The sequence below is a fragment of the Balaenoptera acutorostrata genome, chromosome 2 (genome assembly GCF_949987535.1).
Source record: "Balaenoptera acutorostrata chromosome 2, mBalAcu1.1, whole genome shotgun sequence".
Taxonomy (NCBI): Eukaryota; Metazoa; Chordata; class Mammalia; order Artiodactyla; family Balaenopteridae; genus Balaenoptera; species Balaenoptera acutorostrata.
Genome location: NC_080065.1, coordinates 184,570,000 through 184,595,552, shown reverse-complemented (window position 1 = coordinate 184,595,552; position 25,553 = coordinate 184,570,000). Strand labels below are relative to the sequence as shown.

The 25,553-nt window shown below is 60.0% G+C and overlaps 2 protein-coding genes across 4 annotated transcripts; both read right to left on the bottom strand.

Annotated features, from left to right (window-relative positions):
- Positions 1 to 4,165: 4,165 nt before the first annotated feature.
- Positions 4,166 to 23,401, bottom strand: SCAMP4 (secretory carrier membrane protein 4). The gene is made up of 7 exons (XM_007176578.2): positions 23,307 to 23,401; positions 16,676 to 16,724; positions 15,140 to 15,268; positions 14,694 to 14,850; positions 12,414 to 12,515; positions 7,516 to 7,633; positions 4,166 to 5,827 (listed from the first exon to the last, which is right to left on the bottom strand). The coding sequence occupies exons 2-7, from the start codon at positions 16,680 to 16,682 to the stop codon at positions 5,648 to 5,650; spliced, it is 693 nt and encodes a 230-aa protein (XP_007176640.1). The 5' UTR covers positions 16,683 to 16,724; positions 23,307 to 23,401; the 3' UTR covers positions 4,166 to 5,647.
- On the bottom strand, positions 16,675 to 23,392 carry ADAT3 (adenosine deaminase tRNA specific 3). Of its 3 annotated transcripts, none has more exons than XM_057540817.1 (3): positions 23,307 to 23,392; positions 18,200 to 19,589; positions 16,675 to 16,724 (listed from the first exon to the last, which is right to left on the bottom strand). In XM_057540817.1, exon 2 carries the CDS (start codon positions 19,521 to 19,523, stop codon positions 18,471 to 18,473), a length of 1,053 nt encoding a protein of 350 aa, XP_057396800.1. In that variant the 5' UTR covers positions 19,524 to 19,589; positions 23,307 to 23,392; the 3' UTR covers positions 16,675 to 16,724; positions 18,200 to 18,470. The 3 variants fall into 3 exon arrangements, with proteins under 3 accessions (XP_057396800.1, XP_057396802.1, XP_057396801.1); XM_057540819.1 differs by having other exon boundaries at positions 18,200 to 19,540; positions 23,307 to 23,390; XM_057540818.1 differs by lacking the exon at positions 16,675 to 16,724 and adding an exon at positions 17,596 to 17,854.
- Positions 23,402 to 25,553: the final 2,152 nt, after the last annotated feature.

Genomic DNA, 25,553 nt, shown 5'->3' with positions numbered 1-25,553 from the left:
GCATCTGCTAAATTCCTATAAATCAATTTACTCTGAAAAATCAATTCCAGTGAATTCCTGGGCCGTCTCGAGACGGCCGGAGTTGGTTTCTGATGCTTGAGGCGAGATGCCCGGCTTACCCGATGGGTGAACAGAAGTCACGAGGCAGTGGGGAGACATTCTGGGTTGTGGGTGAAGGACCTGGTTGGTGACAGCTGGGGTCACAGGAGCAGAGATGAAGACTGGCCAGGCGACAGGACAACCCGTCTGTGTGTGTGTGTCTGGGGATGGCTGTAACAAAGCATCCAGACTGGGTGGCTTCAACAACAGAGATTTATTCTCTCCTGGTTCTGGAGACCGGAAGTCCAAGGTTGAGGTGTCCCTCTGAAGGGGAGAGGGGAGGCCCTTCTCTGAGCTTCTGGTGGTTCCTTGGCTGTGGCAGCATCACTTCAACCACGCCCGGTGTTCTCTCTGCCTGCGTGTCCAAACTCCCCCTTGGATAAGGACACCAGCCATACTGCATTTGGACCACCCCATTCCACTATAGTCTCATTTTAACTAATTCCACATGCAATGACCCTATTTCCAAATATGCTCCCAGTGAGGTCCTAGGGTTTAGGACTTAAACATACAAATTTGCGGGGAGGGGGGGGCGGTGACGGGGAGAAAACAATTCAACTCATGACAAGACACAAACACATTCCCCACAAAAACACACACACACGCACATGCACACACACAGACGCAGGCACACAGACCAGCACTCTCCACCTGAGGGCAGAGTCAAGGCCCCCCGGCCCCCAGCCCAGGTGTGTGAGCTGGAGGATGAACGCCCCTAGCACCCCCGCCCCCGTGGGCAGACAACCTGAGGCAGGGTCCTCGAGGGACTGAGCCCTCCTGACTGCCCACGGCTGTGACCTGCTCATTTATGCCTTCCGCCTCCCAGGTAAACCTTTCACCCTCAATCTGTGTCTCGGGTCCAAAACATCCTGCTGCAAAGGAGCCGACGGGAGAATCCAGCTCCTCCTCTCTGAAGCCACAAGTCAGAGATTCGAAAAATGAAAGCAATGTCACTCATCCTTTTATTTTTATTTTTATTTTTGGAAAATGTGGTTTTTAAAAACGTTAAAATGCAGGCATAGAAAACAAACTTATGGTTACCAAAGGGGGAAGGGGGGGGATAAATTAGGAATTTGGGATTAACATATACACACTACAGTATATAAAATAAACAACAAGGACCTACTGTATAGCACAGGGAACTATATTCAATACCTTTTAATAACCTATAATGGAACACACCACTGTAAAGCAATTACACTCCAATAAAGATGTTAAAAAAAAAAACAAACCTATAATGGAAAAGAATCTGAAAAAGAATAGATATATATGTATGTATACCTGTATCACTTTGCTATATACCTGAAACTAACATAACATTGTAAATCAACTATACTTCAAAAAAAAAAGTTCAAATGTAATGAGTTTATTTTTTAAATGACATTAACAAATGTTTCAAAATTTTCTGTCTTCAATCCTAATATAGTAAATAACAGTACTGAGCTGGGAGAGGCAGGAAGGGTCCCCCCAAAGGTCTCAGAGGGAGCAGGGCCCTGTGACACCTCAGCCTTGCGCTCAGGCCTCCAGAACGTGGGCGTCAATTCCTGCCGTGTTAAGCCACCCAGTCTGTGGTCGTCTGTTACGTGGACCTTGCCACCTGCCCCCTGGCCCCTGGGTCTTTGTTGATGAAGGCACAGCATCTAAACCCAGATTCCCCGCCCCCCAACTGATGAGCTTTCTTTGAGAGAGTAGGTTCGGAGTAAACTCAACGAATCAAATGTAATCTTGATCAATCATTCATTTTCTCCATAGCAAAGTTAAATCGCTTCCACTTACCTTTTTTTTTTGGCCACGCCGTGCAGCATGTGGGATCTAGTTCCCTGACCAGGGGTCAAACCTGGGCCCCCTGTATTGGGAGCGCAGAGTCTCAACCACTAGACGCCCAGGCAAGTCCCCTTCTAAAAACTTTCTGGTGTTTTTTGTTTCATGTTCTTACTCCTGGAAGTGACTTCCATCAGCATCGATGCTTTGGGATGAAACTGAGGGTACCTGATCCCTCAATCACATTAAAAAAACCCAAAAAACCTTCATCAAGTTTTCTAGTTCAGTTGCTGCTCTTGACTTCCACTGAGAACAGATTTGCCAGGTCAAATCTTGCAGCTAAAGCAGGGATCTCACCCAGGTGGTCCTGCCCCCAGGGGACATGGGGCCATGTTTGGGGACGTCTGTGGCCATCACGACTGGGGGGCTACTGGCATCAAGGGGGTGGGGCCAGCAAGGCTGTTCCACACCCCGCAGCACCCCGGACGGTCCTCAGAAGATGCTCCAGTCCGTGTCCGCAGTGCCCAGGGGACCCCGAGCTAGAGGACGGCTGGCGAGAAGCTGTCAGCTATCAACTACTCACCATTGGCAGGACCCGCCTGGTCCGCCGGCCTCCCGTCACCAGAAGTGACCTGTCCCTGCTCCTGACCAAGGTCAGCCCCTCTCCTCGGATCCCACTAAGGATGCTCTCAGCCCAGCCTCCCCTGCAGGAAGGCTCCCACGGGCGTCTCCAGGTGCCCTGCACCCACCCTCACCTGCGCCCCTTCCCCCATGAATGATGCTCTCGTCCATCCCAGGGACCCATCCCCAGAGCCAAGCCCCTTGGTGCAGGCTCGGTTCTCTTTCCCTGGACGGGCTGAGCGGTGGCCCGGAACCCGTGACCTTACTTGGAAACAGGGTCTTTTCAGATGTACTAAAGGTAAGGATCCAGCTGAGATCATGCTGGATGTGGGGTGGGCCCCAAATCCAAGGATTGTTTCCTCGTAAGAGACAAAAGAGAAGGCTGTGAGGACAGAGGCAGAGCCTGGAGCGCCCTGAGGGTGGGAGAGGCAGGAAGGACCCTCCCCTGGAGTCTGGAGGGAGTGCGGTGGTCCGGCCACACCTGGATCCAGAACCGGGAGTGATAAATCCTTCGTTTAGGTCCCAGGTCAGTGGTCCCGTCACGGCCGCCCCAGCAGACGGCCCCCTTCTTGACCTGGCTTTGGTCCCCTCACCTCCACCCTGTCCTGTGTCCCCCACGTCACCTCTGAGCCGAGGACGCAGATGCCCTTCCCCAGACCCGCATCCACCGTCCGGTGTCCGCCTGACCCGTGTCCCCCACGCCGACAGGCGAGCCCTACAGCGCGGCGCTCACGGCCTCCTTGCCTGCTCACCTCCCTGATATTCGCGGGGCGCCCGCGACCCAGCACTGCAGATTGCGCGGCTCACACACGTGTATCCCTTCAGCTCGTCAGGGCAGAGCCCGAGATCCGGGGTCCCAGGCTGGCTCCTGCCGAGGGACCACCTGCCCACCTCCGCCCCCGCTCTCCCCCGTCTTCCGGGGGTCCCCGCAACCCTGGGCTCGGAGCGGCCTCACCCCGTCTCTGCCTCCGCCTTCACACGGCCCCTCCCCGTGTGTGTCCAAACGGCCCCCTCTTAAGGACACCAGTCCTGCTGCGTTAGGACCACCTGTTCCCATGTGACCTCCCCTTAACTAACTACTCCCGCAAAGACCCCGTTCCCACACAGGTCCCACTCTGAGGTGCCGGGTCAGGACTTCACGTGAACTTGGGGGGATGCGAGGAAACCCACGCCACTTGCTCTGGGTTCCGTCTGCCTCCCTCTCTGCGGACTTCGTTTCCTTCCCCTGGTGTCCGTGGGGTAAAAGACCCACCGCCGCTCTCCCGTGTCCACGCAGGGTGTCCACTCCACCACCAGGGCCCCCCGTGAGCCGGGCTGGGGCCCCTGCAGACCCGCACCGCTCCTATCCCATCCACTTCAGCCCTCGTGTCTCCTTCACAGCAAGTGGCGCTGGTGTCTCACTTTCTGCAAATTTTTTCAGATGAAAGCTGTTGAGCATGAAGAAAATATGACTGAAAGCAAGAACACGAAGGGACATGGCTTGCGGGCGAGGCTGCCGGCTCCTCCGCGGTGGGTGGGGCAGGGTCCCGGGCAGGGGCGGCCGGCAGCGTGGACGGGACTCGGCCCAGCGCACAGCCTGGTCCTGGTTTATCCCGCCGGAGGCCGTGGGCGCTGGGATCCAGGGGAGGAAGGCCCCGGAGGTGATACCACGTGGCGCCAGAAACAGCCCCTGCGGAGGCTCCTCTGATGCAGAAAGGATGTCTTTATTTCCTGGATATTCTCACGTAACAAAAACCACAACGCACAGCGAGGAGCGGGGTGGGGGTGGGTGCTGTGGGCGATCCCGGGCTGGCTGACGCCTGCTCATCGCCCGTCACTGGCGGCGCCCCGCTCACGCGAGACTCGGCCCCACGGGGAGCGCGGCGCACGCCTCTGTCACGGGAGGTGGCCGTGGGGACGCGACGGGACCCAGGTTTCCCATCTCAGGGACCCATCAGGGTCCCAGACCCGGGCGCTTTCTCGCGGCCGCCTTCGGGCACCGCGGGGCGGTCAGCACGAGTAGCCAAGCAAGCAGGCGGGGGCGTCGGGGGCGGCCCAGCTGGTGCGACAGGAAGGGTGTCCTGCCCCGAGGGCCGGGCGGCTAGGAGCTGAGGGGCAGCGTCCGGGGCGCCCGGGAGCCTGGACGGGGGCCCGTCCACTCACACAGGTGCAGGCTGCTTGTCTGGGAAGGAGCTGGAAGGACTGCAGGGCAGAGCGAAGGGGCGGGTTCAGATTCCTAATAAGGCACAGACTTGTCACTCTCCTCTGTCCCCTCGGGGACTCCAACTCCTGTCCCCGCGGCCCGGGGAGGGCTGCGTGGATGGCAGCCCACGAGCCTCGGGCCCAGCGCTCGGCCTGGGGTGCGCGCTCCGCGGAGATGCGTCTGGTTTCCCGTCTGCTTCCATCGGGGACTGACCGGCGGCTCCCCTCCCCCGCAGAGTGAGTTGGTCCCAGGTTTCAGATCTGACGAGGTCCTGCCTGAGGGTCTCAGCTCTAAGACCCCTCCGGGGGGGATGAGAGCGTCTCGGAATGAGCGTGGCCATGGGCAGGGGGACTGGAGGCAAGCTGCCAATGGACAGATGGACAGCCAGCCGGCCGGCCAGCCAGACGGGGTGAAGCTCAGATCGTGGCACTGAGGCGGCGAGTCCACAAGAGGACAAACATATGGAGGACCCGGCTACCGTCGAGCCCCTCCGTCTCCCACCAGGGACCGGAACCTGGTGCTGGGAAGGCCTCCCTCTTTCCCTCTTACTGGAAGCTGGGTCAAGGGCGACCACCCGGATGGAGGCCGGGAAGGGTGGACGCAGGCCGGGGCCCTTCTCTGCGTCAGCAGCTCTGGAAAGGGGGCAGCCGGCCCACCTCTGACCTGCAAGGCCCGGGTCAGCCCCCCGAGACCCCGAGGGGAGAGGGTGTGGCTTCAGCACAGCGGACATCACGGTGACTAAACGCATCCAGGACCACAGTGGGCGTCCTTCTGCTGGACAGCGGCGGCCGGACAGCTTCTGGGCAGAGCTCGCAGGGCGCCCTGCTCTCGGGAGTGAGGTGAATGCGGAGACGGGTCCCCGAGAGCCCCCGGGTCTGCCGTCCCGGCTGGCGGAGGGGCCTCACCAAACCCAGGGCGGCGGGAGTGGATGGCGAGGGGCAGGTGGGCCGGGGGAGGGTGGGCAGCGGGGCTGCCGGGCTCCCCCTAAGGCCACTGGCTGCCGCTGGCCGGGTAGCTGGGCACGGTGGGGTACTCGGGCAGGCTGTTCCCCGAGAAGTTGTTGTACTGGGCCTCCCGGGATGGCGGATTCCGCCAGGCGCCTGTGCTCCACTCCGTCTGCGCCTTCTGGAAGCTCCCGCCAGCCCCGCGGTAGATGCTGTGCACCTGCGGGGGTGGAAGAAAGGACAGTGGAGGGACCCACTTGGGTTCGAGGCGGGGCTTTTCTTAAACGGATGACAAACTGCAGGAACTTTAGAAAACGCGCAGAAGCTGAGACGGGGGCTCTGAAGGCCGTGCCTGCGCTGTGACCACTGCCTGCCCGTCCGAGGGTCTCCGCCGCCCCAGCAAAAAGGGGCTCGTCCAGGACAGGTCTGCGGCCTGGCGACCACCCGGTGACTCACCCCCCGGGGCACATCAGGCCCCAGGGCCCTGTGTTGCCAAGGGCATCTCTGCAATGACTTCCTCAGCAGAGACCTCTGGGGACGGACCACTGCCTCCTCCCCACCGTCCAGGAAGGCCGGGCCCCTCGGACACGGGGCTGGGCTATTTCTGGAAGTCCCGGCAAATCCACTAACTGAGAAGATGGCGTTTGTTTTAACTTGAGGCTCTTGAGCAGCGAAGCTGACGCTTTTGTCCTTTGTCTTTCTCCTGTGCAATGGCCTCCCGGCGAACCCCCAAACCGGGGCGGTGCTGGGGACCCCGACGGGGCAGCTCTGCTCTGGAGGACTCGCTCAGCTCGGAACCCCTCCCGTCTGCTGCTGAGATGTTCCTGGTAGAACCGCAGCTGTCCCTGCGTGGCCTTCGTCCCAGCATCTCCCCAAGCCTCCCGGGGCCTGCTTTCTGCTGGTTCCTCCTGCCCCCTTCAGGTCATCCATAGAGTCAGGGGACTTCAGGGGCAAACACGGAGGAGCAGGCACCCCTCTGTCCTTCCAGATGACCCAGGGCTCCGACGGAACAGTGCAGGCCTCAAAACCTGACAGAACAGCTGAGATCCCACGGCACGGAGGCTGGAAGGGACTCAAAACCCAGCTTTCAGGGACTTCCCCAGCGGTCCAGTGGTCAGGACTCCGCATTTTCACTGCCGAGGGTGAGGGTTCGATCCCCGGTCGGGGAGCTAAGATCCCACAAGCCCCATGGCATGGGGAAAAAAAAAAAAAAAGTCGTGGGTAGGGCTGGCTTCCCTGAGCATTGGTACTGGGCGCACGGGAGGGGCACGGCCGAGAGGGTCACCTCCAGGAAGGCCAGGCGGACGCACCGTCAGCCTCGTCACCCGTCGGTTTCCACGTGGCCCCAGGACAACCCTCGTGCAGCCGATGCCCCCAGACTATAGGGCTCACGTTCCCGCTGGAAGCCTCCAAACGCCTGGAGTGGGGCTGTCCAGGGAGAGCCCGTACGGTGGAGCTGGTCGGCGCCAGCGCCTCATGGCCTGAGCGCTCAGGAGGAGGTGGGTGCGATGGACACAAGGAATTTTTAGTTTTAGTTAACTTTACTCAATTTGGATTTAACTGTAAACAGCGATTAGTGGCCGGTGGTGGCTTAAGTGGCAGTGTGGACCACCCTCTGGGACACGCGTGCTAGGGGCTCTGGCAGGCAGTGGTCACCATCGGCCACAGGGCGCTGTCTCCCTGAGTCCCTCCTCCCTGGAAGGCCATGTGGGCGGGAAGGCAGGGCCCTGGCCTGAGCAGTCGAGGGTCCGGACCACGGAGGGTGTGCCCTGCTGACAGTGCTCACTTCACCTCCCGACGCTCGGTCTCCTGCTCCCGAAACAGGGTAAGACGAGCCCCCGGGGCTGGGAGGTCAGGACACAGGATGCGAGAGAGGAAGTGGGATGTCTCGGGACCTAGAGGAGTTACCTTCATGATCGTGATGGCCATCATGGTGGCCGACATGGAGAACATGATGGCCGGAAGCAGCATGACCACGGCGGCCCCGACACTGGTCTGGAAGAACCCGATCGCAGCCAGCCAACCACTGCAAGGGGCGAGAGGGCGTGTGGGAGCCAGCATGACCGCCAGACAAGGGCCCACCATCCCTCATATGTAAAGAGCTCCAATAAATCAACAAGAAAAAGGTAAATGACCGACAGAGAAAATGGGCAATTCGCAAGGAGCAACAAACTTAGGAAGCGATGCTCGAACCCACCAACAAAGATGTGCAAGTTAGAAAAAGTCTCGTTCTCACACCATTGTCCCGGCAAACATCGTGAGGGAATGAAGAAACAAACACTACCTTGTCAGTGTGGGGTGCACCCTCCCTGGAGGGCAATGGGGTGTGACCTAGAACAATACTTAAGCGCTCATTCTTTTTCCCCCAACTATTTCACTTGTAAAAATTTATGCCACGGCCATTGTTTGTAAGAAGAAAAAGCTGAGGGTAACCTGTAAACGCCCACTGGCTGGGAACGACTGGAACATCAGTTTACTAAGGAGACAGCAAAACAAGAGAAAGCTGGTGGTCCCTGGGTGCGTCCCGAGTCCACACGCGGAAGAACACCCATCTGGTCTCTGGGAGGGAGAGGCAGGAAATAGGGTGTTTTTGAGAATGTTTCTTCTTAGCAAGTAATGACACCGCATAGTTCAAGATTCAGGAAATTTTTAAAAATACACAATAGACAGTCTCTCTCCTGCCAACCCCCTCCCCAGCCCAGAGGGAACCGGTGTAGCTCATCTACTATGTATCCTTCCTGAGAGAGTTTATAAGATGTAGGCAACGCGCTGCAGGCACACATGAACAGGCCTCGGCCCTCTGTGAAACCAGGAGGGACGTCCTTGTGTACAAACAAGGACAGCAGAACACGCTGCTTTGCACTTTGAGGGGTATGAGCACAGCCGGGCGGCTGGGGGGCTCAGGTGGGTAGACAGGCAGCTAGGGCTGGGCCAGTGGGGGGCTGGATGCTGTCTGTGGGCTCCTGGGAGGGGAGGAGGGGCTGGCTCTGCTGAGGGAGGGGCTACTTTGGGGACCAATGATCTCACATCGGATCTGGGGCCATGAATCCTGGCCACTGGGGAGGGTGGGGCTGTAGGATGGGGACCTGCTCCATGGCCCAGCCTCCCAGAGGAACCGGCAGCCGGAGCTTCCAGAGAACAATCTCACCAACAGCCCAGGGTGACCCACTCAGGACAGTGGGTGATAAACCGGCCTTGACCAGCTACGCACAGACGTGCAGAGCCTGCTGCACCCACCAGGCAGGGCAGCCAAGGCAAGCGGCAGTGGGGGGAGGGCAGGGAGGATGACAGGCCTGGAGACAAGGCGGCGGGGACACGAGGGTGCCAGGTGCTCCCCCAAGGCCACTCGGCCAGGAGCTCGAGGGGACAGAGCCAGGGAGATGGGGACAGAAGGTGCAAAAGGACAGCACAGGGATGCAGCCTGCAAAAGCTATGGGAGGGCCTGGCAGCTCCTCAGATGGCTAAATAGTTACTGCGTCGCCCAGCAATTCCACAACCAGGTGGAAGAGAAACAAGGACACACATTCACACAGATACCTGTAGAAACTGCACAGCAGAACGACTAGCAATAACAGACAGGCACAGACAACCCAAGCGTCCACCCATGTGTCCGTGAATGGACACACATACCGTGTCCCTCCACACACGGGAGCATCACGCAGCCACGAAAAGGGGTGAAGCCCCGACACTCGCTACCACGTGGACAGACCCTGAGAACATGATGCTCAGTGAGAGAAGCCAGACACAGAAGGACACACAGTGTGTGATTCCATTGATGGGAAATGTTCAGAACAGGCAGGTCCACAGACACAGAGAGTGGATGCGTGGTTGTCAGGGGCTGGGGAGGGGGTGGGGGTGACTGCTGATGGGGACGGGCTTCTTTTTGGGGTGATGGAATGTTCTGGAATTGGATAGAGGTGATGAACCTCTATCCTTGTAAATACACTGAAAACCACTGAATCATGCGCTTAAAAGGCTGCCTTTCTGGCTGTGAAGGCACCTGGATAAAGCCCCTACCGTGGAGACTACAGACGGTCGAGCTCCCGGATCAGAGAGGCGTGCACACCTCACCTGGAGTCTGATGTGAACCAACCGCAAAGGCCAAACGTTAACAACCCACAGGGATCCCCGAGGGGAAAGACCTGTCACGGAAACGCTGTGGAAACCCGTGACACCTGCAGGTGGGTAAGAGCACTGCACCCGCCACGTCTGGTCGTCTGGTCGAGAAGAGGACGTCAGACGTGGGCAGGGAGTTGGCTGAGTGGTGGGCGGTGTGCTCTGCCCCGGGTCCGTGAACCTCTAAGGAGCCCCACGTGAGAAGGTCACGAGAGGGCAAGAAAGACACGTCTGAGCATCTGAGGTGCTGGGGTCACTGTTGGTTTCTTGGTGCAAAGCAGCATCGCGGCCTTTTATGTATAAAATGTCTCAGAGGTTTTAAAAGTCCACCTCCTGCACGGACTCACAGGGAAGCGTCTGGGGTGGGCAGGAAGGGACAGACCTGCGGGCCTGGGACTGGCTGGGAGCCGGTGCCCCCCGAAGGCATCCCCAAGGCTCCACACGCTGACCCCAGGGTGGTCCACTCGCTCCCTGGAGGTGACCTGCGGGACTGCGGCCACCTGGGCAGGAGGGTGAGACCCCAGGAACAGGGAGACCCCAGCCAGCCAGGAGGAGACCCCCGGAGTGGGCAGACCCCGGGCGGGGAGGCTCAGCAGCGGGGCAGACCCCAGGCTGGCCCGTCAGGGTGAACGCAGACGGGCAGAGCTGCAGCTCCTCGGCCCCAGCCCCAGCACTGAGCCCCGAGGAGGCCCCCGGGCCAGGCGCCATCTACTCCACCACATCTGCGGAGCCCGGGGGTACCCGTACGGGACCAGAGCCAGGACAGCTGCCCACACTGGCAGGAAGGGGAGGGCCTTGGGTACCAGGTACCGAGCCTAACCCTGACCCTAACCCCTGCCCCCATCCACGCCCGCCCCCCTGTCTGCAGACTAGGAAGTCAGGAGACTCCTTCAAGGGGAGCAAATGAGCCAGCCCTTGGGAGGTGCCCAGGCCAGCCTGCACACCCAGGAGCACCGTCACCGTCACTGTCACCGTTGTTATTACTACACCCCTCCCCCTCCCCACAACTTCCCAGACAAGGGCAACATCTCGGGGCAGCCCCTGCGCGAGGTGAGGTCACCAGCTGGGGAGGCCCCCACGGGAGGTGGGAAGGTCGGCTCCGATGTTCCCTTTCTGCAGACTGGGCCCCAAGGAAGGTGTGCGCCCTGCCCGTCCGCACAGAAACCACAGCGATGGGGGGCCAGGCAGAAGGCGGCTGGGTGCCGGCGTGAGGCTGCGTTTGGAACCGGACCTCGGGGGCTCCCTGTCCCAACACCGCCTGTGCAAATGTGGGATCCACCCGGGCATCTACTCTCCCGCTGCATCTGGGGTCTCAGCCATGCCTGGGGGTCGCCCAGTGAATCCCTGCACCTGGTGTGGTCCTGGGGACCCCAGACCCGCATCTGGTAAGGCATCGGCCAAGAGGAGGCCCAGCATTCAGGATCTGCTCACCACGCGGGGAGGGAGCGATGTCAGGAACCCGGAGAGACGCACCCTGGAAATGACGCTGGGTGACAGGCTCTATGCTGCGGAGGGGTGAAGGCCCGGCAGCAAATGGACACCGAGAGGCCGTGCAACCTCAGCGGGGCCTCAAGAACAAAAGGAGCGCGCACAGCTCACCACTGCCAAGGGCACGTGGCAGCCATCCCCGCGGACACGGCAGAGTGATGGGGACAGACACCTTGAAGGCAATGGCGACAGGCACCCCCCCACCCAGGAGCCAGAAGATCCACCAGAGGGCGTGACCCAGAGGACTCCCCGCCGCTCACACGGGCAAGGTCCCGACACGCCGAGAAATTGTACCAAGAGACGTGGGGACACGCCCGGCGGCACATGAGGCAGGAAGAGCAACCGCCCAGTGCCACCTCCGGGCACTGCCTGCCGCAGACGGACCCGCTGCCCCGACAGTGCCACGTCCTGCTCCAGGGCCCCGAGGATGTGGCACCTTAGGTGGCAAAAGGGACTTTCCAGGTGGGATTAAGTTAAAGCCCCTGAGACAGGGATGACCCTGGATTCCCCGGGGGGTCCAGCGTCATCCCAGGGTCCCTATCAGAGGAAAGCGGGAGGGTCAGAGGCAGAGAGAGACGGGAGATGCAGCACTGCTGGATACGATAGAGATACGAGGATAGAGGACGGGGCCACGAGCCAGGGAGGCAGCGCCTCTAGAAGCTGGAAAAGGCGGGAACCGATGCTCCCCTGGAGCCTCCAGAAGGACCAGCCCTGCCCACTCACAGGTTAAGTGAGTTCTGACCTCCAGAATGTGACATAAGTTTCTTTCATTTCAAGTCACTAAATCTGGAGTAATTTGTTACAGTAGCCACAGAAACCTCATATGATACCCCAAAAGCAAACAAATGGAAAATGGCTCATCCCCTAGATGGTAGGCCTAGGCACAGGTGGCCGCTCAGGGCAGGCCCTCGAGCTGCTCTCCCAACCCCCAGACACACCATGGACCACGCCTCCCAGGTCCTCCTGGGGCCGGGTGACCACACACAACGGCAGAAGGTGGGCGGATCCGCCGCACCCAGCCCCCTGAGCCGGCACCTCCCTGGAGGGTTGACAAGAGCAAGGAGCAAACGTCAGGCCTCTCCCAGCTGTCGGAGTTTTGGGGTCCTCGTCACAGAGCTCGGCCTGCACTAACGGTATGAGCAACTGACTTGTGGCCCCAGAGCTGACCCCGCTTGTCGCGGGCTCTCGGGGGCCCTGCTTACCACGCGCCCCATCCCGAGAGGCCGACAGCCTGGATGATGGTCAGGACAAACTGGGCTCCGAAGATGAAGAAAAACGCCATGAAATTGAAGGAGCTGTCAGATCTGGAGAGAAGAAAAACAGCCATTACTGAGGCCAGAGAGGAAGAGGCAGAGGCTGCGGGAGTGGGACGGCCCCTCCCCTGCAGTTCCCATCAGGAGGGGCCCAGCGCTGCCCTTCCCAGAGGACATCACCCAGACACACTCCTCCTGGGAAGGGAATTTAAGAGCCTCCTGCGTCCTAAGGACATGCCCGCACCCGCGTGGCCCGAGGGAGGTTCATCGTGGATTTGAGGTGCTCTGCATGCTGGACCCATGCCTGCTGCCCCGGACAAGGGAGGCTGCACGGGGCTCACCCAGGCCACTTCCGGCTAATGAAAGGAGGGCAGGCGCCGGGGAACCCACAGCAGAGGAAGGGCGGGGGAGGCAGGGATGCTCGCATAGCTCAGGGCTGCTCCCAGGCAGTCCCCGAAGCCCTCGGGGGTCCCCATTCCTGCGCACAGTCGCACCAGCCAGCCTGGGGCCTCAGGCAACGGGCCCCTTTTGCTTCAGCACATGTGAGCGGGTTTCTGGTTCTTGCCTCCAAGAGGGCACCAGGGGCCCTGTATGACTCCCACTGAGTCTTGGATTCAGGGACCTTCCAGGGGCACACATGGCACACACCTGAGTAGCAGGGGGCTGGCTGGGGGCAAGCATTCACAGGGCAAGATCCACAGCACCCAGAAGGTGGCAATAACTCCAACGCCCATCAACGGATGGTGGATAAACAACTGTGGGGGGACTTCCCTGGTGGCGCAGTGGTTAAGAATCCGCCTGCCGGGCTTCCCTGGTGGCGCAGTGGTTAAGAATCCGCCTGCCGGGCTTCCCTGGTGGCGCAGTGGTTAAGAATCCGCCTGCCGGGCTTCCCTGGTGGCGCAGTGGTTAAGAATCCGCCTGCCGGGCTTCCCTGGTGGTGCAGTGGTTGGGGGTCTGCCTGCCAGGGCAGGGGACACGGGTTTGAGCCCTGGTCTGGGAAGATCGCACATGCCGCGGAGCAGCTGGGCCCGTGAGCCACAACTACTGAGCCTGCGCGTCTGGAGCCTGTGCTCCGCAACAAGAGAGGCCGCGATAGTGAGAGGCCCGCGCACCGCGATGAAGAGTGGCCCCCGCTTGCCGCAACTGGAGAGGGTCCTCGCACAGAAACGAAGACCCAACACAGCCAAGAAATAAATAAATAAAGTGAAATTCCTTTAAAAAAAAAAAAAAAAAGAATCCGCCTGCCAATGCAGGGGATGCGGGTTTGAGCCCTGGTCCAGGAAGATCCCACATGCCGCAGAGCAACAAAGCCCATGCGCCACAACTACTGAGCCTGCGCTCTAGAGCCTGTGAGCCACAACTACTGAGCCCTTGTGCCACAACTACTGAAGCCTGTGCGCCTAGAGCCCGTGCTCAGCAACAGGAGAAGCCACCGCAATGAGAAGCCCGCGCACTGCAACAAAGAGTAGCCCCCGCTCACCGCAACTAGAGAAAGCCTGTGGGCAGCAACGAAGACCCAACACAGCCCAAAAAATACCCACGATATTATTTAAAAAAAAAAAAACAAAAAAAACCTGTTGTTCCTCCACACACGGGAACATCACTCAGCCACGAAAAGGGGTGAAGCCCTGACACTCGCTACAACGTGGACGGACCCTGAGACCACGATGCTCAGTGACAGAAGCCAGACACAGAAGGACACACAGTGTGTGATTCCACTGACAGGAAACGTCCAGAACAGGCAGATCCACAGACACAGAGAGCAGGTTCATGGTTGTCAGGGGCTGGGGAGGGGGATGGGGGAATGCTAATGGGCACGAGGTTTCTCTTTGGGGTGACAGAATGTTCTGGAATTAGACAGTGGTGATGGTTGTACAACCTTGTGAAGATACTAGAAACACTGAACTGTTAAGCAGGTGAGCTGGATAATATGTAAAATGTTATCTCAATAAAATTAAGAAAAATGAACAAAACAGGCAACAGCTGGTTTTGGCCCGTGGGCCGCTGTCTGCAGAGCCGATGTAAAGTGCCATCCCAACTGGACAAGAGGAAGGGGTGGCGCTCACGCCTGGGCCTGGCGGCAGATGCAGACCAGGATGCAGCTCACGCGGCGCTGGGCACGGAGGGGAGCGCACACGGTGAGGTATCCTGTTCCCCTCGGTTTGGGGCTGTCAGCACCAGACACTCCCCGAGGGCCCCTGGAGGGTGCGGGCTGCCCGCCCCACTCACCGGAAGGCCTTGTATGCGGGCCGGAACCAGCACACGTAGCTGCAGGGGGAGAACAGCAGCAGCCAGACCAGGGCCAGGCCGAAGTTGGCTCCCGAGCCGCCGGCGATCCACCAGGCCAGGCAGGCGACGAGGTTGACGCCCAGGGTGGTGCAGTAGACTGGGGGGAGGGGGCGAGGGGGGAGAGAGGGGCTGAGCCGGGACACTCCCCACCCTGGACTGAGGCTCCCATGAGTGCAGGGACCGCGAGGCCAGAGAAGGGTCCAGGGGGCCCAGCCCCCCACCTGCTCCATGCACACCGGACAGGAGCTCATCAGAAAGGAGCTTTATTACCAAACCCTCAGGCTCTCACCGCCCGGGCACAGGGTGGCCTCCTAGCCTGTCCCTGTCCTGGGCTTGGGTCTCTGGGTGGTGCAGGTGGCCCTCCCATTCCTGCCCTGTCCACTCACACAGCCACAGGCGGTAGATCCTCTTCACCAGGACCTGGTGCTCGATAGGGATCTCGTCAGAGAAGTTCTGGTAGAAGCAGGGCTTCAGGGGGATGAACTTGGGCAGCGGGGGGAAGTTGTTCTCCTTTCCTGCAGGGACAGAGGGGCCAGAACAAAACCCACACTGCAATCAGCTCGTAGCGGCCCCAAAGATGCGCCCATCTGGTCCCAGGACCTGTGGACATGTCACCCCACGGGGCAGAGGGCACTTTGCAGGTGGGACTAAGTTAAGGCCCCTGAGACAGGGATGACCCTGGATTCCCCGGGGAGCCCAGCATCATCACAGGGTCCTTATAAGAGGGAGGCGGGAGGGTCAGAGGCAGAGCGAGATGGGAGATGCTGCACTGCTGGCTGTGAGGATGCAGGAGGGGCCGCGAGCCAGGTATGCGGCGCCTCTAGAAGCTGGAAAACGCAGGAACCGCTGCTCCCCTGGAGCCTCCAGAAGGACCCGCCCTGCCCACGCCTGGATTTAGCCCCGTGAGGCCCGAGTTAGACTCCTGACCTCAGGACTATCAGAGAACAAATTTTATTTAAATCACTGAGTTTGTGGTGATTTCTCAGAAATCACAGGAACACACACAGACTCGATGGCGGGGCCCACGTGCCATTCACACCTTTGACTCCAGGGAAGGTTCTGGCACTCGGGACATATGAACTTCCCGGGGTGGCTGTAACAAACGACCACAGACGGGGGGCTTAACACAACAGAGATTTATCCATCTCCATTCTGGACACCAGATGACTGAAATCCAGGTGTGACAGGGCCGCGCTTCCTCCACACGCTCCAGGGGAGGGTCCTTCCTGCCCTTTCCAGCTTCTGGGGGTGTCCTGGGCTTGTGGACCCATCCCTCCAGTGTCCGCCCCCATCTTCCCTGGCTTCTGTGTGTCTGTGCCCACATTTCCTCCACACGCTCCAGGGGAGGGTCCTTCCTGCCCTTTCCAGCTTCTGAGGGTGTCCTGGGCTTGTGGACCCGTCCCTCCAGTGTCCGCCCCCATCTTCCCTGGCTTCTGTGTGTCTGTGCCCACATTTCCTCCACACGCTCCAGGGGAGGGTCCTTCCTGCCCTTTCCAGCTTCTGGGGGTGTCCTGGGCTTGTGGACCCGTCCCTCCAGTGTCCGCCCCCATCTTCCCTGGCTTCTGCGTGTCTGTGCCCACATTTCCTCCTTCTTAGGACATCTGCCATGAGACATCAGGGCCACCCTATGCCACTGGGACCTCAAATTAAGTCACATCTGCAATAGGGTCCTGTTCCAGGGTCCCGGGGTCCGGACTTCATGGTTTTCAACACGAAAGTTTTCCGGTCTTGCGTGTCCCCCCGCACAGGGGCCGTGCTCATCTCTGTATGGCTCCATTTTAGCGCACGTGCTGCCGTGTCAGGCACTGCACGGGCCTCAAGGGGGACGTGATCCTGCCCGCAGCACAGCGTCCAGCGCCCGAGCGCTTCCCAGAGGGGTGGAGAAGCCGGAACCCTCGTTGCGCGACGTGGCCAGGACTCACCTGACATTTCCGCTGTGAAGACAGGGCAGGGGTGGAAGCCTGCAGCCACCTGGAGGGGAGACAGTCACAGTCAGGGGGTCCCCATGGCTGCTGGGCAACCCCAACGCCAGCTGCAGACCCAGGGGGCCACCGCGGGCACAGTCCTCACCACCAAACCGTCCACAGGGGTATCTGGGCTCTTGGCCCAAAGGCTGGCCCAGCCCCGAACGTGCGATCCCAGTCACCACCTCACCTCAGAGCCCCCCGGGCAGCCTGGCACTTATGCGAGGGGAGGCATCAGGCCAGAGGATCCCGGCAACCCACCCCCACTGCCCTCCTGCCTCATCCCCCCCACCCCCCAAACTTCCCCTTTATCCACGGATGGCTCTGAGCACCTCCTATGGCCACAAAGAGTCTCTGAATCACCGATAAATGGGTCCATGCTCATTGCTGTGTGACTTCAGGCAAACCACACAACCTCTCTGGTCTGTGGTTTTTGCCCCTGTGAGCCTTCCAAGGCCAAGGACCCCATTGCAATCCAAGTAAAATGCCAGGGGACAGGCCCGGCACCCAGCGGCCCTGCCCAGAAGGAGCCCAGGAGCCAGTGTCACAGAGCAGCCCCTCACAGGAGACACCACCAAGGCGCGTAACTGAGCTGAATTCACCTGTTCCACGAGGGCCCTGTGGGCAGATGGCGCCATCTTCAGGAAATGGGCCAGGCAATGTGGCCACGCCTGGGGCCCACCCGGCCCTCACGGTACAGCTGGGCCTGCACTGCCCCCTGCGCCTGGCACCAGCGTGGGTGGGGGAGCCCTGCCTGGAGGTGGTCCAGGTGGGAAGGATCCAGTGACCGAGAGTTCCCTGGGTCCACCCCCCGGCCCCCTGCTCAGCGAGGGACCCACCGGGACCCTCAGCCCAGCCCGGCCCTGCCCTCCTGCCTGCAGGCCCCACTGTCTGTCCACTGCTCCGGCTCTGGCCGAGCCCCCCTGCCCTGTCCCCACGGGCTGGGCGCATCCCCGGGCTGGGGGCTGGAGCGGGGGCTCAGAGCAGGGATGCCTCAGGGCCTTGTGGCACCGTGGGGTCAGTCAATGCGTGTCTGCTGGATGGACAAACAGGCTGCTCCGAGCCCCACGCACACGGGTCCTAGTGCTAACCCGCCTTGGAAGAGCCCAACGGCCCCTCCGGGGACCCGGTGGGCACCTGCGAAGGACGGGAAATTGATGTGGTCAGCTGAGTCCAGGCTGGCGGGGCTTCTCCCCAGAGTCCAGCCACAGCCTTCCAGACTCCGGGGGTCCCGCCCTGCCCACGCGTGGCTCAGAAGCTCGCCGCCCGCCCCCCCCCCACCCCAGTACAAGCCCAGGTGTCGGCGGAAGCAGCCACCCCGACCGAGGGACCCTCGCTCCTCTGTCAATAGACAACGACCTGGTTTCTTTTTTTCTCTTGGCCGCACCGCGTGATACGTGGGATCTTATCGAACCTGCACCCCCTGCACTGGAAGCGCAGAGCCCTAACTACTGGACCGCCAGGGAAGTCCCAGACACCGACCTGGTTTTCAGTTGTTTATTTTCAAACGTCAGAGCTGTTTCCTGACACCTGAGAAAAAGAGACACAATCCCGGTGGCCCCAGAAGCCCAGGTCTGAAGCTGCCTGGCTACTCGGCCCGGCTGGAGCCCCGCTATGCCCAAGCCTGGGGAAGAGCTCACCCAGACAGGCATGCACCCCACGCGCCGGCAGCAACAGCGCGAGTGTCCCCAAGCCGAGACGGGGCGGCAGCCTCGGGCAACGTGAGGGAGGCCGAGGAAGGTCCGGGCCGGGCCTATGCGTCGGGGTCCAGCCGGCGGCACTGGGCCTCCAGCACGCCACAGAAGGCCTGGAAGCGGTGGTTGAGGTCCTGCTGGGCGTGGAGGCGGAAGCGGGTGCCCAGCGCGCCATCCGGAGAGGGTGCCCCGTAGAAGACGCGCCGCACACGGGAGTGGACCAGGGCCATGGCGCACATGGTGCAGGGCTCGCGGGTGACGTACAGGTCGTAGCCGGTGCACACGTAGGGCAGGCCATCGGCGTCCTCGTCCAGCTTGCGCACGGAGCCCGCGCGGACGCCCGGGGGGGCGGTGGCTGGGGCGAAGGAGCAGGCGGGGTGGGGTGCAAGGTCATAGGCGCCGCGGCCCTGGCCCCGGGCCACCAGGTCGATGCACACCATGGTGGCGTGCAGCAGGGGGTCGGCCGCGCTGCTGCAGTCGTGGCCCGTGGCCAGCACGCGGCCCGAGGCCGGCTCCACCACCACCGCCCCCACGGCCCGCAGGCCCCGCGAGGCCGCCTGCTGCGCGGCCCACACGGCCCGCTCCATGTGGCTCTGCATCGCCGCCCGCTCCTGCGCCGAGAAGAGCTGCCCGGCCAGGGCTCGGGTCACCTGCCGGTCCTCGTGGAAGGTGGTGGGCCAGTGAGCGCGTGCCTCCTCGAACTGGCCCCGGGTCAGGGGCGGCCGCGCGGGCACGGGCACCAGGAAGGGCTGCCCCAGGCCGCGGGGGTCCACGGCCGGCGGCGGGAGGAGCTCGGCCAGTGATCGCATGCCCGCGGCCGGCCCCGCCAGGCACAGCAGCATCTCCAGCGCGTGTGGGCAGCCGGGGCGGGGGCTGGGTCGCACCCTCTTGAGGTGAGGCTGTGCGGGCAGCGGGTGGACGGCCGACACCTCCTTGAGGAGGCGTGAGGTCTGGCGCTTGTCCAGGACCGGCGCGGCGTAGGCCAGCACCAGCTCCACAGCGCCAGACTGCTGCTCAGACAGGATCGGGAGGGCCTGCCACGCCGGCTCTCGCTCGGGGCTCCCGACCTTCGCGTCTCTGTGGGGCTCCACGGCGCCCGGGGTGGGGTCCATCCTCGGCGGGGCTCCGACTGCGGGGACAGACACCGGAGCAGGGCATCATCCTCAGCTGCGGGAGGCCTGCTGGGCCAGACGAGGGGTCGGTCCCAGGAGCGTGCCGAATCTGGAGGCTCGTCCAACCGAGCGAGACGCATCAGCGGTCGTGCTCTCACTCACGGCCTACTAACGCTTGCTTTGCACAGAGTTTAAACCGCCCTCGTCACGGTGTCTTTTTTCCCCCTTTTGCTTTGAGATGTCTCATGTTGGGAGAATGCACACCGGACCTCAGAGACTTAATACAAAAGAAAGAACGTAAACTGTCTCAGTTTTTTCTGTGTTCTACAGATACCGAGGACCGTCTGCACTACACCGTTTTATATAAGGGCCTTGAGCATCCTCGGATTTTGTTATCCTTGGGGGTCCTGGAACCAGTTCCGCATGGATACCGGGGAATGACTGTGTTGGCTACGTGCTGAAGTGGGAATACTCTGCCTGTCTCAGGTTAAAGAAACGTACTACTAACGTTAAGTTCACCTGTTTCTTCATACTTTTCAAAAACATGGCTTCTAAACGCTTCATCTCACATACATGCCCTGCATTACATTCCTACTGGTCAGGGCTGCCTTGGGTGACGTTAGAGATGCACTACAGATGACCTTCGCGGGACCCCAGAGGATCTCGGTGCCATGCCCGCAGCGCCCTGCATCCTGGCGGCGTCTCGGGAGTGGGCCAGCCCCTCCCGCCTCTCCCCCCGGACGAGGCTTTTGCTCCTGTGATGCGCCCCGGCTCACAGGCCCCCCAGAGGACACGGTAGGTCCTCGCCCACCACCGCCTGTCCGAAGCTCACGATACGAGCTCGGCAAACGCACAGGACCAGGGGTGCAGGTGGCAGCTCTGAGAAGCGGCCAGCGTGGACGGCCCCTCGGGTGCCCATGACGCCCGTGCCAGGCGGGGCCCTCAGGAGGGTCTGGAGCACTGGCTCTGAATCCGCTCCCGGCACACACCGTGCCCAGGATGCCAGGGCCCGCACAGCCTGCCCCAGGCCACAAAAGCTCCCATTGTCTCCCGGGCAAGACAGACACAGTCCCGTTTGTGTCTCCAAGAATGCAAGCTCTGTCTGATCAAAATAAAACAAGCGACAAATACAGGGGGCTGCCATTGGGACACTGCTGGCCGGGCTGCTGGCTCCCAGGGAGGATGCCTAAAAACCACAGCAGGCCACCATCCGCTCCTAGGTGTGTGTCCAGGAGAACTGAGACACACATCCACACAGGCACCTGCACATGCATGTTTGCAACAGCGGGATTCACAGCAAGAGGTGGACACAACCCAAATGTCCACAGAAAGATGGACAGATAAACACAACGTGGTCCCTCCACACACGGGAGCATCACTCAGCCATGAAAAGGGGTGAAGCACTGACACTCGCTACAACGTGGGTGGACCCTGAGAACACGATGCTCAGTGAGAGAAGCCAGACACAGAAGGACCCAGAGTGCGTGATTCCACTGATGGGAAACGTCCAGGACAGGCAAATCCACAGACACAGAGAGTGGCTTCGTGGTTGTCAGGGGCTGGTGGAGGGGATGGGGAATGACTGCTGATGGGGACAGAGTTCCTGTTGGGGGGATGGAATGTTCTGGAATCAGACAGACGTGATGATCACACAACATAGTAAATACACTAAAAAACACTCAAACATACACTTTAAGTGGGTGAACCACACAGTGTGTGAATCGTATCTCAGTAAAGCTGCTGCTCCTTGGGGGTGGTAGGGGACATCTGGTGGTCGCCAGGGCAGCCGGCCCCAAACGAGGCCCAGCACCTCATGACCGCTGCTGATGCTGGAACCACTGCACGTTCTCACACTGCCGTGAACAGGCTCCCCGACTCCTTCCCATGACCCGGGACAGAGACTATGGGGCTGTTCCCTTTCTAGAGGCCAAGGAACTTGCCTGGGGCCACGTGGCTGGGAGGACAGAGCCAGGACCTGATGCTGAGGCCAGGTGGCCAGGAGCTCCTCGACTGCCTTCTGAGCCCCAGACGATGGGGGTCCTGAGCCCCTTCTACAGATGAGAAACAGGGTCCGCAGAGGGTGACCCGCCCAGCGACTTGCTTCATCGTCCCCGGGGACCTAAGTGCGCGCGCTCGGAGGCCGACCTGTTCCTCTTTTCGTCCTCGAAGCCCCGCATCCACCCCCAGCTCTGGGCGCCCCACTGCGCCCCACCCTCCCCGCTGTGCTCTTCGCTGCTCCCTCCAAGCTCAGGCCCTTCCCTGGGTGCGTCTACCTCCCTCTGCCTACAGCGAGGGCACCTGCTAAAGGTGCCTGTGCTCCAATGGGGCGGGCAGCCCCTTTCACAACTGTTTACATTTACGGTTGTAGCCTCTGCGGCGGGCACCGGCTGCCAAGCTCAGGGAGGGCTCAACTGAGTGGGGCAGGCCCTGGAGGGTCTGCGGAACCAGGGAGCCAGGACACCTAACCGCCAGTCCCCTCACTGGGTGCCCTGGAACTCCTGTGGTGCCCGCGGGCTGTGGGTCTGGGGTCCCAGGAGGCAACGGGGCTTATTCAGCAAGCTGAGTCAGGCTCTGAAGGTGACACCCAACCAGAGGAAGGGGCCTTATCTCACCCCTGGGTGTGTCCCGGCCCTGCCCGAAGCCCTCACCCAGCCCACATTTTCCTGGCTGAGACCTGATGTTACCTGTCCTAACTCCACCCCCAGCTTCCCCCTCTGTGAAATGGGATCCACTGCCGCCATGCACGGCTGCCTGGGGCAGAAAGTGAGAAAATCCACAGGAGGCTCAGGGGCCCAGTGCCCTGTGACGGGCAGACTCCAGGAGGGCTCTTCGGAGGCGGTGACCCAGAGCTGGGCCTAGAAGGAGGGTGGGGAGCCCTGAACAGAAGGAACAGCCAGGGCTGGAGTCTCCGACGCTCACACATTCTGGGTGGGCGCTGGTTTGAAATACGGTTTCCAGGACTCCGCCCCACAGAAGGGGGAGGGCCCCGAAATCTGCATTTCTGACAAGCTCCCCAACAGAGTGAGGTCTGCAGATAACATGCAGGACGCCTCGCTAAATTCGAATTCCAGATGAGCAGATAAATTTTTAACATAAGTGTTGTGTCCCATGCAATTATTGGGATATACGTATTCTAAAATATATATGTATGTGTTGTTTACACAAAATTCCAATTTAAGGGGGCAACCTGCGTGTTTACTTGCAGAACCTGGCCACCCTATAAGTGGGCCTTCGTGCATGAAAATTCGAGAACCTCGTGCATGCGGGGTGTGGGAGAGACCCGAGGTCACAATTTTAAAAGGTCTTGAAAACTCACACTTTCCTTAAGTATCAGGAAGGATTATCAATGTTTAGGACGTACAGAAAGATTGGGGCCTTTCCCCCAAAGCGGGCGGGAAGCTGGTAAGTGGACAGTCCAGTGGACAGCCGGGAGGCAGAGGGCTGGCCGCGATGACCCCAGGGCAAGGCACGCCAGAAACAGCTGGGGCACGGGGGGGGTCTCCACCACGGACGGCAGGGGCGCACGCACGCGCAGAAGGGCGATGGCGCGGAGAGCTGGGTCCCGCGGCCCGGCGGCCCCGTGCGCACGCGCACGCGCACGCGCACGCGCACACGCGCCGCTCCCCGCGCCCGCCCGAGGCGCGCACGAGCCCGGCCCAGTTTGCTTCTTAGCTCCCCGCGCGGCCGGCGTCTGCTGCAGCCGCGATCCCCGCCCCAGCTCCCCCTCGCCCTCCGCGGGAGCCTGGGACGCAAGAGCCCGAGACCCCGGGGCCGTGCGCTTACCTGAGGAGACGGGCGGAAGCGGTGCGCTTCACCAAGTCTTAGCAACCGGCCCGCCTTCCCCGCCTCCGCCACCGCCTGGCGCCGCGGGGCACGACGGGAGCGTAGTTCCAGGGGCGGAGTCAGCGCGAGGTGGAGGCGGAGCCAGGACTACAATCCCCACAAGGCCGCGCGCGCGCGTGCCACCTCACTCCGCCCCTTTCTTGAGCTCTGCTCCCGTGACCCGCAGGAGAGAGGGGCGAGCTCTGACTCGAGGGTTCGAGACCCATCAGGGCGGCGGGAAAAGTCCGATCCTGGGGGCCCTTTGGGAAATCAGCAGAGTGAAGAGACTGAGGCGGAGGGGCACACGCCACCCGCTGCAGTCACTCCCCGAGTCCAGTTTGCTGCTGCCACGTGGCACCAGAGAGCCTGTTCCCAGAGACCAGGATGCGGTCTGGTTCCAGTTCTGCTCTGGGGCCCCAGCCGACTCCGGCCTCACTTTCCCATCTCTACAGTAGGCGAAAGGGACCTCTTGACTCTCCCAGGCAAAACATGCTAATTTTTAAAACATGCTAATGAGCAAATCCGGTTATTCATTCTGGTTAAAGAGGATAAACCCAGAGGGTCTCAACCAGGGGCAATTTGTCCCCCCACTCCCAGGGGACACTGGGCGATGTCTGGGGACATTTGTGGTTGTTACGCCTGGGGTTCCTCCTGGCATCAAAACCTGGGATGCTGCCAAACACCCCACAATGCATAGGACGGACGCCCCCAAAACAACCTCCCCAATTGTCCACAGTGCAGGGGGGGGGTTGGAAGACCGTGGTTTAACCCCACTGCTAAGCAAGGAGAAAGATTTAGGTCTAGAAGGACCCTGAAGGGGGAAAATTTTCAATCTTTCCATTTTCTCCCTGCTCCCCTCCTGCAAGAACCAAGGAATCCCCTGCCAAGATCCGTTCAACGTCTACCCTTGGAAGGCGGTGGCTGGAGGGGAAAACCCACCTCCTGGGGTCCCCACCGCAGCCCAGCTCCTCAACCTTGCAGGACCCTGAGAGTCCAACCCCCTGTGTTTCTCCTCTTAATTTGCAAAGCATCTCCTGGTGTCCCAATCTATTCCTATGTGAAACAGCACTCCGGGAAACCATCCTGCTGGAAGCTAATCACTCTTTTCTTTTCTAAATACTCAGATTAATGTGTGCTTTAGTTTAACTTTTTTTTTTTTTTTTAGAGACATCTTTCCATCCCTGTATGTCCCACTCAAGCTAGCCAAGCTAGCCAAGAGTCCCTGTTTTGCTGATTTTTTTTTTTTTTTAATTTTTGGCCCTGCCGCACAGCTTGTTGGATCTTAGTTCCCCAACCAGGGATTGAACCTGGGCCCTTGGCAGTAGTGAAAGCACGGAGTCCTAACCACTGAACCGCCAGGGAATTCCCTGCTGATTTTTTTTTAATGCTCTTTAATTAGTATGTTGTTAAAAGCAATGCCTAGATTATTTGCATCTAAAAAATGAATCTCTTCAATGTATCTTTCTGCTTATTTTTAATTTCTCAAAATGCAAAAACACATACAGGTATGGATGTAAAATGGTGCAGCTGCTGTGCAAAACATTGTGGTGGTTCTTCAAAAAGTTAAACAAAAAATTACCCAAAACTCCAGCAATTCCACTTCTGGGTATATACAGAAGAGAGTGGAAAGCAGGGACTTGAATGGATACTTGTACACCCAAGTTCATAGCAGCATTATCCACAATAGACAAAGGGTGGAAACAACTCAAATATCCGTCATCAGATGAATGGATGAACACAATGTGGTCCATCCATACAGCAGACTATTACTTAGCCATGAAAAGGAAGGAGATTCTGATACCTGCTATGACACGGATGAACCTTGAGGACGTGATGCTCAGTGAGAGAAGCCAGACACAGAAGGACAAATACTGTTTGATTCCGCTCACAGGGCATCCCTGGAGGAGTCACATCCATAGAGACAGGAAGTAGATGGTGGGGTCAGGGGCTGGGGGAGGGGCTGGGGAGTGCCTGATAATGGGCATGGAGTTTCCTTTGGGGTGATAAATATGTTCCACAGTTAGATAGGACTGACGGTTATACAACATCGTGGATGTACTCTCTATCCCACCAAATTGTACTGTCGAAACAGTTAATTTTGTGTTGTGTGAAATTCTCCTGGAAACAAGAAAGACATAAAAGAGAGAAAAGAAATGATCCCTGTCTTCCTGCCTCTTGTTTGTATGCTGCCTTCATTTCCTTACCGGA